Raw genomic sequence first — 12,152 nt, 5'->3', positions numbered from 1 at the left:
GACAAAAATGCTTCTTGCAGCAGAGGAAGATGAGGAAGAACCTGAGATGCCTGTTGGCCCTCGGCCTCGCCCAATGTCTGAGCTGCACCTCAAGGAAAAGGCTGTGCCCATGCCTGATGCCAGTGCTTTTTTCATCTTCAGTCCTAACAACAGGTATTTAAGAGGCTGCTTAGCTGGAACAAGGAGGCGGAGAGCAGGTACCCCTTTCACGCTGGGCCCCAAAGGTTACGTGGTGCAGAGCTCCCTTCCAGTAGTTCATATCAGAGATCTCCTTTGACCAGTCTGTCTTTTAAAGGCCCTGGCATGAAATCCTCATGAAAGCACAACTGTAGGGAGCCCCCTGACAATATTCAATGGGAGTTCATGGCACCTGCAAAGTTGATTGAAGACACAAATCATGAAAGCTTCGGAAATAAGGGACTTGGAGGCAAGTCAGTAATTGGAATTCCCCAACATATTCAGGTCCAAATTGCAAGCAAGCCATCATGCAATCAGTTGAGTGTGAAGTAGGAGCTTTCTATCCTAACGGCTGCTCAAAATCCACTCCCAGTAGGGAGTTCATGTGTCTCTGCTCATTCCTACACATCAAGAACAAGCATAGAAGAAAAGGGGGGAGGAGGATGAGAGTCCATAGCTCTGAGGGGGAGGCTGAGAAGAATGATTCTTCTCTCTCAATCTTCCCTTGGGCTCCTGCAACGTGGCTTCACATTGTCCCACTTGTCTTTGTAACACGGATGTGTGAGACCAGTACTGTGAGTGGAGGGCTGAGCTATGACAGAGGGGAATATACCTTTCCAAGGGTGCAGAAATGAGCTGACTGCCCAGCGGCCTGTGGACTACCATGTATCCCAATATCTTCCTTGCGGACTTGGCCTCCAAACACAGCCCCAAAGTAAGGCAGGGTTGTAAAAGCACAGCTGAATTCAAAGCCAGTCTTTCCACAGCGGGGCTTGTGCCACTCCTCCTTGGGTATGTGCAACAGGGAGGGACTGATGATGATTGGGATTCATGGACTCTAGTGCCAGCTTTGTCACCCACCCACTGTTGAAGAAGTACATTAACCTCTGCAGTCATCTGTAAAATTGCTATATTAGGGGCTTGTAGGCTTAACAGCCAAAAGTAGAGCTAAATAGATTAATGAAGTGCCTCTAGAATTATGCATAGGATTGTTATGAGGTTTAACTCCTTGTATCCTGATACTAACATATGGAAGGTACTGTAATGGTCTCCAGTAAGCATACCGCTGTTGGATGGGAGACTGCTACTTCTTTACCTCCCAGTTTCCCACTAAGAGCACCAAGCACTTTATGTTGGGCTGACATTTAGCAGACACCCTGCATGACAGGATGTCCTCCCAGAAGCCCTTTGCAAATGCCAGCATGCCCTATATCCATTTGGTCAGGTCTGGGCCCTGTTAGCAAGGTAGATCCCCCATAGCTCCTGCTCAGTGACACTCCAGCCCCAGGTCAGGAAGACATTGGCTACCCTGAAGCCTTGTTCTGCTGCTTTCCCCCTAAATGAATGGGGAATGGTTCTGTGAATGAAAGCAAGGGATATAAATTGGGGTTGACAAGTTTCAGACCATATCTATATCACAAAAGGCTCTGTCAGGAAGGAGTGACTGTTCTCCATTCAAACGCATCGAGCATGAGTCTTGCAGGCAGCCGTGTGCATCGCTGCATGATGTGGAGAGCCAAGGCTGCCCAGCATCCAGCAGGGCCAAGCACAGCTGCCTGGGCCCATCATTCTCCTGCTGCTGGGGCAGAGGGAAGCTGCTCTGCAGAACAATCCTCCAGGGCCAGTCCTGCTGGCAAAAGAGGAGGGGGGAATGTTTCCCAGGTCTTGCTGTTCTCTGAGAGATAAAGTTGTGCCTCTCCTCTCTCTTGCAGGTTTCGTGTCCACTGCCATCGAATCGTTAATGATAACATTTTCACCAACCTGATCCTATTTTTCATCTTGCTCAGCAGCATCTCCCTGGCAGCTGAGGACCCCGTCCGGCACCTCTCCTTTAGGAACCAAGTATGCTTCCCATCCTCCTTCCCTCACTGTGTATTAAAAGTGTGCTACAAGCAGATCGTGAGTTGAAGCCAGGAAAGACAGAAAAGACTGCATCAGAGGCTTTGGGAGTGACTCTCTTCCCTAATTTGTGCCTTTTGTAGGCTGTGTGTGAAATCACTGGGTTTTGCAGGCAACATGAGTCAGTGCAGAATTTGGCCTCTAGTTCATTTCAGAAGCATGAGTAGGGGAAGGAAGGACAGGAGGCTGAAGCAAAATTATTGTTCCCGGGGATTAAGGCATTAGAAGTGGGCTGTAGAAACATTGGTTGGGATACAGATAATTCTAATTTGGGGGATTTGCAGGTTTCCTTTGGAACATTTGCTCTCCTGCCACATGCTTTCTTTTGAACTAAAAAGCCCAGGGCCAGATTTTTCACTTTGTTCACACTGGTGTAAATCAGGAGTAACATTCTTGAGTTTGATGCAGTCACTCTGGGGGAAATTGGTGTAATCAAGGTTTGAATCAGACTATTGGAACGCAAGCTGCAAAGCTATCATTAAATTTGAGATAACCCCCAGAAAATATGCTGTGCTCCTCTCCTCACCAGCCTGGGGGAAGGAAAGGAGGGCATTCAGCATGGAGATACATTCTCACCTTCTTTCCTGACCATTCTTATTAGCCTTTCACGAAATGTTCAGTGCTCCCTTAACTTTGCCAGTGGTTGTTTCCATTAGTCTGGGGTCATTGCAGAAATCAGAAGAGTCAGCAGTCGTATGTGAGACTTCTGATCTGTGCTGTCTGCAGTGGCATTTTGGTGCCTTTATGCTGGAAGAGCTTGCAAGGCTTAGAGTGGGATGATTTTTTTTTTGTTTAATAATAAAACCTTAATTTAATGCTCAGTGTTCTACCTCCCTGAAATATCTTGGCCTGAGCATGCATTTAAACACATATGTGCATACAGAGAAGGTGTTAATGGAGGTTTATTCCTGAGCTTATCTCAGAGCTGCTTTGCATTTTGCCTTGAAGGAGGGTACTAAATAATATAATCAAACCTGTGCCACCAATGACCCACTTGTGTACAGCTGAGTGTGCCCACCGTGTAGGGATAAACGTGTGTCAATACGTATTAGCGCTGCAGCATGATGTCAGCTGGCATATGGGCTTCTGACATGCCACAGAAGGTGCCACAGAATCTGTAGCAGAGAGATCTAAATGAGGAAAACAAAGTAGTCAAAGCTGGTTGTCCTGGATAAAAGAGCTGAAGGTTTGGGGCAAAGCATTGTCTTGTGTATTTGAAGCCACTGATGTTGCATGAAAATCTGTGTTTAATTTTTGCAGGTACAGATGTTTAAAATGTATCATACAAGGGGATACTGACAAGATGTTTGGGTTGCAGATGTGGTCTGCCTTTACACTTTGACAGTAGAACAGTAAGACTGTGTCCTGCCCTGTGCCCACACAGAGGCCTGGGATGGAAAGCAAGCAAGCAAGCTGAAAGCAAACTAACTGCCTCTACCTTCACTCTGGGACAACATAATCAGGCATTAACCTGTGCACAAGGACTCATGGAGACTGGTGCTGCTGTTGACACAAACTGTCCCAGAGCAGGAAGACAGGAACACAGAGCCCAGCAAGGGCTAGTGAAGGGGCTTGGACACTGCTTCTGTCCCAAGGCGGGCTAGTGGCTGCATCTTTCTTGTGTCACACTGGGCTCAGGCAGCAAGTTTTTGGAAGTGCATCGCCAGTCTGATGAAACAGCCTTTAAAGCCCAAGCAAGTCCTAAGACGTTGTATGCTCACAATATTCTCCTGTTTGCACCTTGGCAAGGTGCTAATTCATTTTAATATATTCTAGAGTAAATTCATATTTAGATAATAATAAATATGCCTGCTGATAAATGATACTAACTGCACAGGTGGAGAAGTGATTTTCATTAGGTGTGATTTCATCTCTAAGGGACACTACTAGCTGCAGCTTTGCGGCCAGATTCACTAGTATGCTCTAGCTGCTTTGCAGTGCTTTGGTGATGTAAAGCAGCTGCAGGTACAGCTTAATCATTCACTTTAATCAAGTTTATGGCTGCTTTATGTCGGTGGTGTCATGCAAAACAGCCTGAGAGTACCCATGAATCTGGCCCATTGATTATAAAATTATTCCATTGATATAATAACCAAATGTCAGGACTTACAAGGCAGCAATGCAAGGGGACATTTCCAATTATAATGTGTGTAAATTAATATAGGATGCAATTGAGATCTGTCCATCCCTGAAATGGCCCTTTTTTAATTCTCTATGATGCAAAAATTGATAGAGCCCAAGACAGCCTTGAAGAAGTGAGAACAACTTGAGGTCAAAAATTGAGCAGTGACCTGAAGAATTTTAAGTTACACAGTAGCAGTAAGTGATACATCCCCCCATTTGACATTCAGTGTCTGCAAATTAGTCCAGATTCGGATCATGCTTAAATAGCGCAATTTAAAATAACCCTGTAGTTTGCAGTAGCTACCCCACAGCCCATAGCATACTAAGCTGTAAGAATCTAGCCACCTATAAACTGAGTTAGGGTACAGGCATTGAGATACAATAAACACCTGTGGAATGGGAGAGGGCAGTTTACTGCTGTATGTTTAGTAGTGTTTTAGCAGTAAAGGTTTAAATTTCACAAATGGTTAGTTTTCTACAGCTTCCATATATTGGCCTTCCAGTTTAGAACTTGGTTATGGTAAAACAACAATAATCCAAGGGCATGATACTTTTGATTTTCACCATATGTAGTGTAGATAACACTAAAATGGCTTGGGATAGCGGAATACATTGGAGACAAAGAGAGTTCAATTCTGGTCCCATTATTCAATGAGAAAGTTCTCATTTGCTTTTGTGGGATGTTAATTGATCGGCAGTGAAAGACATTTCTGTCCTTAATGATGTTACCTTGAAAATCACTTGATGCTTCCAGACTTGCTGTTGCCTTCTGTGACACTCTAGGGACACTTTTTGTTGTCTGCCATGCATGCCACCAGTATACCCATCACCTGGTCTAAGTTCATGGGAATGATAAGTTTTTCAGCTTGCCTGTTATCCAGGATGCCGATAGAAAGATGCAAGATCTAAGTTAGGTACCTTTAGCACATGACCAAATTATGGTTGCAATACAAGAGCTGGGATTCTGTTCAATTGGCAGAGTCTTTGTTATTCATCCTAATCCAGGGCAAATCAGGATAGAGAAAAAAATAGCTAGAGCATAAATTTGCAGTTTGCTTTTCTTGCTTTGTGAGAGGCACAGAACAAGCCTGAATGGAAGTTAATAAGAAGGAATCTCACGTTTTCCACTGAGACACCAGGCATCCTTGTATTCTCAGTTTGGAAGTCTATTTGGGAAAACCCTGGAATCATCTGTTCTTTATCAAATTTAAATTAAAAAAAAAAAAGAAAGTCAGTCCTACAACAACCAAAAAGTTATTTTGCCTCTAGAGCCCTCATGGGATTGTAACTCGGAAAAGATTTTATGTAATGTGCTTCTTGACCTCTGTGCCAGGACCTTCACTGCATTCAACAGGACGTTGTTACAAAACCATTTCCTATATAGTCCTCCTTGTTCCCTTGTTAAAATGCATATGTATTTGATTTTGAACTGTGATTTCCCATTCAAGTGATCAGTCACTGATCTACCCTCCCCAATCCTATTCCCTTTTGTTTTTACAGATTCTCTTTTATTTTGATATAGTTTTTACTGTCATTTTCACCATTGAAATTGCTCTGAAGGTAAAGTGCCCATCTTCTCTACCATTACTTGTTCACAAGCTTACTAGTTTTCTGCCACTATCTGTTGCTAACACACACGCCTGTTTGTTCCTGGGTCACGCTCAGTACCACTAACCCAATTGTGCTTATTTTTCAGATCCTAGGCAATGCAGACTATGTCTTCACTAGTATCTTTACATTAGAAATTATTCTTAAGGTAACCAATCTGAGCAATACACTCATTTTCTCCTTCCTTCCTTCCTTCCTTCCTTCCTTCCTTTCTTCCTTTCTTCCTTTCTTCCTTTCTTCCTTTCTTCCTTTCTTCCTTTCTTCCTTTCTTCCTTTCTTCCTTCCTTCCTTCCTTCCTTCCTTCCTTTCTTCCTTCCTTCCTTTCTTCCTTCCTTCCTTCCTTCCTTCCTTCCTTTCTTCCTTCCTTCCTTTCTCTGTTTCTTCCTCTCTCTGTTTCTTCCTTTCTTTCTCTCTATCGCTCTCTCTTTCTTTTTTTTTAACCTCATTATTATCTCTACACAAAGGATTGTTTATCTTTTGATTTTAACATTTTGGTAGTTGCTTAAAAAGTCCTCTGTGAAATTTTTATATTCAAATTTGTAATTCAGAGCCTATATCAAAACAATGCTTTTTAGGGGAATTGCAATGAAAGGATGATCCTGTTGGGAAAAGCAAGAGGGGACCAAGAAAAGGCCATCACCCTATAAATTTCTCTCTCTACCCTGCCCAGTCTTTTCAAAACAGGATTTGTTTGCTGTGCAAGGAACCCTGAGCACATACACCTCCTCTTACACACGCTACAACCCAAAGGGAAGGTTTCTGTTCTGCACAAGTCATGATGAGGCCAGGCCAGAGGGCGGCCAATGACTTCTGTAAGGTTACAGGGTGCACAGTCAAGTAGGAGACAGGGAGCACAGTGCAGAAGCTCACTGTTTAGGTGTGGAGAGATAACCAAGAGTACAAATCACTGAAACACCAAGGACTGTAGCTGCGAATGAAAATTGCTGCATTGCCTGTTTGAAACCTGGCTTCCCATTTCCCAGGAATGTGCTCTATACCAAAGGAAATGTGCAGGAGAATGGTTTATCTGGGAAGAAAATAAAAATAGGCTACCTTGTTCTTAACTCTAATTTTCCCAAATTGGTAGGCTAATAATTTAAATAACAGTAATTGAGCAAAGGTCTGGCTTTCTAAATGCTAGGCTCATTTGGCAGCTTGGTTTTTTTTTTTCTCAGCAAGCTAATTCTAAGTGCTGGCAAGCAGTACCTTAGAGCTGCTCAAATCTTGCAGCTCAAGACCCTAATAACAGTATCCATACCGAAGGCTGGCAAGCAGGGTGGCCCCTGCATATTTTTGTAGAGAAACACGCTTTTTGATATGACTTACAATCACCATAGCCATAATGTTCTCCAAAGAGATGTACATATTATGCTTGTGTGCAGTGTGCATCTGTGTTTACACAATAAATCTGAACATGGACATACCAAATGGCTGATCAAAAATGCCTGTCAAAAAAGGAAAACATCTCAACAGCAACATTTAAAAATAAAAGCATAGTTCAAGGCACCTGTTTGAACTTACTAATTCTGCTCCCACTGAAGCAAATGGTAACACTCCTCCTGACTTCAGTGGAAGCAGAACCTAACCCAACTTATTGGTATATTGCTGTTTTCATCAGGGGAATGTACTGCATAGTACCTGAGCCTTCCCAATGTCCTCCTCTTAACTTCAGTGGGTTTATGTCAACACCCCTGGATATTCACTGGGTTCATGTGGGAGAGGAGGGCAAGGACTACAAATGTTTAAGAAATTCTTCTGTTCATATCCTGTCAGTTCCTGCCTCACAAGTTGCTTGGTTTCTCAGTGTGTGTTTCTCTGCTGCCTTGCATTGAGCACAATGTTTTGCACAACAGCAAAGTTAGTGTAAATGGTAAGAAACAAGAGAATAAATAGCCATAGGATATCCAAGGCTGGAGAGAAACAAGCTTCATCCCCCCTCATGTTGCTGATGACACCTGTAAGCCTCACACTGCCATGGTGGAGCCTGGTGAATGTTAGCAAGGTGACCACCAAGGTTTTTTAATTGGCATCCTAAAAGCTTGTTCAATGGCCCAGATGTGAGGCAGATGTAGATTATACACTCTTTGAGGGTCTCTTCTGAGATAACAAAATCTCTCAACAGGCTTAAGAGAACCACAGTTTGTATAGAACTTAAACTCAGCAGAGCTTCCCCTCCTGATTTCAATGGTGTCTCCTTTCTTTCAAGATTGCCATACAAAATCTAACCAGTAAAGGGCATCTTTACCACCTTTGTAATGGCAAGAACCCGTCCCCCCCTCCCCAATTGAATGTGTTTATAAGTATAAATTCTAAGCCAAGATCAGAGTTTATACTTCCCTCCCTTCTAAGTTCTGTCTGACTGATTGATAGTCAGTTCCCTGATGTCATGGATGTTTGGTGAAAAAAATAATCTGATATACCATGTGCCCTTCTACCCTCCTCTGAATAATCACAGGTAGGCATGGCTGGAAACCCCTAGCAGGTATGCCACCCTGAGGTATTAGCAGGAGCCAGAAAACTCCGGTTTGAATTTCTAGTTCACACTTCTCAACTGTGAGTCTGGCTAGAGCTCGTCATTGAGGAACAGTCTCATGGTGTCTGCTCAAGTTACTTTAGACACCTAACTTAGATGAGATTCAGAGGAACGAATTTAGAAGACTGTGTTCCTAACCCAGGTAATGGAAGGGCATTAGCAGTTGTGGGGATGGGGTTTCTTCAAAGCAGCTACATTAGATCACTCACCGAGTCTAAGGTAGGTGGTAAAAATACCCCCATCACCTCACCCTCCTAACAGCGCCAGACCCATTTAGTCACATTCTGTAACTGAGCTCAGTCTAAAATTCAAATTCGGAACTTGGAAGTGCTTAGGTCTGATATTGTGGCCAAGATCCATTTCTGTTTACACTGTCACTTAATCCAGTTCTGGAGCTGTGACATCCTCCTCAAAGCCAGCAGGTATTCAATACCCCTTCAGACCAAGATGGGGCAGAGGGTCCCTTGTAAAATATGTAAAATTTTTCCCTTCCTCTGCTGGGTGATGTTCATAATGATTACCTCCACAAAGAAACCACTCTGTCTCTAGGAATCTTACCTTGGGCTTTGTGAGGAAAACCAAGGGGAAAATACAACTGCATTAATAAAAATGGAGGAAGCTGGATAGGGATAGGAAAAGGGATACAGGATTGAGCTGAACAGAAGGAGCAAACTGAAGAGAGCAGGAATTCCTCCAGTTGCTTCAGTTCAGCTCTAAAGCATCAAATCTCTGAGGGATTCTATTTTTTCTTCATGGAGAGAAGAGAGCTCAACTGTCCACTGCAGCTGGCCTAAGCATTGAAAAACATTACAAAAGAGCCCTTTTTATTTTATATATTTTATTTAGTTTAGCTAAAGAGACCTTTATATAATACAAGCATCATACTCACAAGTGTCCTCTGACATTGAAGAAAAGGGGAAAAGCATATGATTGCAGAGTAGTTTTTGCAAACAGTCATTCTGCTGCTTTGCTGATTCTAAACATTATGTACTCTATGCACTCAAAGTGCGTATTTTCCTCACTGAACCTCGTATTGTCTTTCCCTAGTTAGGTCTTCCATAATTATCTTACTGTCTTCTTCACTCTCTTTTCTTTCAATGGGGACTCAAGTTCTCCTTTGGGGTCTGGGGGTAAATTGTCTGATGTGTTAGAAATACTTCCCCTCCCCAATTCTATACTGTGAGCACAACCAGCTGGGTTTGGTTTCTGAACAGATGCTAATGGCAAAGTGTGTTTGTGTCTTCATGTGCCTTCCTGCAGATGACTGCATACGGGGCTTTCCTCCATAAGGGCTCCTTCTGCAGAAACTATTTCAACATCTTAGACCTGCTGGTGGTCAGCGTTTCTCTCATCTCCTTTGGGATCCAGTGAGTGAGCTACTTTCAACTGGCTGTTTTGGGGGGATCATAGGGCCAGGTTGGGAGGTGATACCTCAGGCTCATTGTCTTATCTGGGTAAGATTTTTCTCATGAGCCTGGAGGTATTTTTCTCAGATCATTCAAGATCATTAAAATTCATCCTCAAGAGGGGAGGTAATAACTGGGAAATGCTACACTAGTGACTTGGAGGGGGCGTCTTCCAGAAAGAGCAAATGAGAACAAGAAACGTGGTCCATTGGCAATCACGACACTTAGCTTTGTTCCAAGATCTCTGATTCACTGTATCAGTTCAGGACAGTTAAGTGACTGTTGCCTCCTAGAGGTCTCATAACCTCTTTGGAAAATGGGGTGATAGTTTTGCTACTTTCTAAGATGTTGCGGGTCTTGGTCAATGGAAGACCATCAAGCACTTGATGAGCTGTGTGAGAATCTGCAGAGTACTGGTGGCAGAGGCAGTTGATCCTGCTTCTGTTGCGCCACTTTATCTTGGTTGATCTGTTAATTTGCTTAATAAGTTTATAGATTTACTTGACTATGTGGAACTCTATGTGTTGGATAGTGAGTTTCCTACGTAGTATCACATCTGATAAGATATAAGCTCCTAATTGTTACCATTACAGGTTAGCAGCTCGCATATATTATGTTCCAGAGCTAAGTCAAGCAGAAGGATTTGTCAGGCCCTTTGGGCTTTCAGTCAAGGTCTTAAGAATGGCACAGTACTCGTTTTGACCTGCTGTTTCTTTCTTACAGACCTATCTAGACTCTTAATATGTTAGCAAAAGACTGTTTCAAAATCAGTATGAGGGCTCAATGTCATACAGCATGGAGAAGATTCTCAGTCAGGGTTTTAGTCTTGGAAGATGCAGAGAGCTCTGTTGTAGTAGATAGTTGTGTTCAGTACTTAAGTACATAAGCTGTCCTAATCAATTCAGTGGGAGTTTCCACATCCTTAAATTTATTTACAAGTTTAATTGATTTGTGGGATCAGAGGCCAAACACATTGCAGGATCATAGTCTAGGTGGACAGTATACCTTTAATGCTGGACTAACCTGGAGTTTCCACTCTTCTATGAATATTTCAGTGAAGTGCTTCTGTGAGCCTTATCTGCAAATGTCCTGTGATGACTGCATCTTGGCACAATTTCCATATCATAGGTATCTACAGAACATTTGGCAGCTTGCCTGCTTAAAAAAATACCCTGCCCATGTTTAATTCCCTTCATTAATACAGCACAGATGGTGAAAGTCAGGAGAATGTATACTGAGCCTGCCCAGATCAGGAAGCAAGACCTATGAAGATAATATCAGAGAGTAGTTCCCTTACCCCTGAAGTGCCATAGCAAAGAGTTGACTCTCTAACTGTCCTAAGCAGTCCAAGGCTATGTAGGATTTAAAACAAGAAAGAGTGGGTGAAATCCATCTGCCCTTGCAGCACACTCCCTATATTGCTCTATCTCTCAAACCTTCCAATACCTTCTTCCAGGTCCAGTGCCATCAATGTGGTGAAGATCCTGCGTGTTCTGCGAGTCCTCAGACCACTGAGGGCCATCAACAGAGCCAAAGGACTAAAGGTTAGAAGAGTCCCAATGCATTCTGTAAACTATAAATTCAAGTTATTTCAGGCTACAAGGACTTTTGCAATGGTTCAAGTAATGTTTCAGTAGAAAAACAGAATGATTGAGGTTGGAAGGGACCTCTGGAGGTTGTCTTGTCTAACAACCCTGCTCAAGCAGGGCCAGTGAGAGCAGGTTGCCCAGGACCATGCCCAGATGGCTTTTGAATATCTCCAAGGAAGGAGACACCACAACCTCTCTGGACAACCTGTTCTAATGCTCAGTCACCCTCACCGTAAAAACAGTGTTTCCCAATGTTCAGATGAACATCCTGTGTTTCAGTTTGTGCCCGTTGAGTCTTGTCCTGTCAGTGGGCACCACTGAAAAGAGCCTGGCTCTGCCTTCTCTGCACCCTCCCTTCAGGTCAATATACATTGACAAGATTCCCCCAAGCCTTCTCTTCTCCAGGCTGAACAGCCCCAGCTCTCTCAACCTTACCCCATGGGAGAGATGCTCCAGTCCCTTAATCATCTTTGTGGCCCTTCGCTGGACTCCCTCAAGTACATCCATGGTTCTCTTGTACTGAGGAGCCCAGAACTGGACCCAGTACTCCAGGTGTGGCCTCACCAGTGCTGAGTAGAGGGGAAGGATCACCTCCTTCAACCTGCTGAAGGTACTTTGACAAATGCAGTCCAGGATACCATTTGTCTTCTTTGCAGCAAGGGGTCATGTTCAACTTGGTGTCCACCAGGATCCCCAGGTTCTTTTCTGCCAAGCTGCTTTCCAGCTGGGTGGCCCAGCATCACCGCTGAGGCTAAATGATGTAGTTTGCCAGATGGGCTTACAAGCCTATTTTAACATAGCCTTTTTGTATTAGAT

General features: G+C 43.5%; 1 protein-coding gene across 4 annotated transcripts in view; it reads left to right on the top strand.

The window, feature by feature from the left end:
- Positions 1 to 12,152, top strand: part of CACNA1C (calcium voltage-gated channel subunit alpha1 C) — a 498,947-nt gene that overhangs the window by 403,340 nt on the left and 83,455 nt on the right. For 2 of the 4 annotated variants that reach the window (XM_052789485.1, XM_052789487.1), the window contains exons 19-23: positions 21 to 153; positions 1,890 to 2,019; positions 5,701 to 5,760; positions 9,602 to 9,708; positions 11,204 to 11,291. In XM_052789485.1, the coding sequence (XP_052645445.1) occupies positions 21 to 153; positions 1,890 to 2,019; positions 5,701 to 5,760; positions 9,602 to 9,708; positions 11,204 to 11,291 (518 nt within the window). Of the gene's footprint in view, positions 1 to 20; positions 154 to 1,889; positions 2,020 to 5,700; positions 5,761 to 5,896; positions 5,957 to 9,601; positions 9,709 to 11,203; positions 11,292 to 12,152 lie in introns of all 4 variants that reach the window. The other 2 variants (XM_052789484.1, XM_052789488.1) reach the window with 2 other exon arrangements.

Source organism: Harpia harpyja, chromosome 6 (genome assembly GCF_026419915.1).
Source record: "Harpia harpyja isolate bHarHar1 chromosome 6, bHarHar1 primary haplotype, whole genome shotgun sequence".
NCBI lineage: Eukaryota > Metazoa > Chordata > Aves > Accipitriformes > Accipitridae > Harpia > Harpia harpyja.
This window is presented reverse-complemented; position numbering and strand designations above follow the sequence as displayed.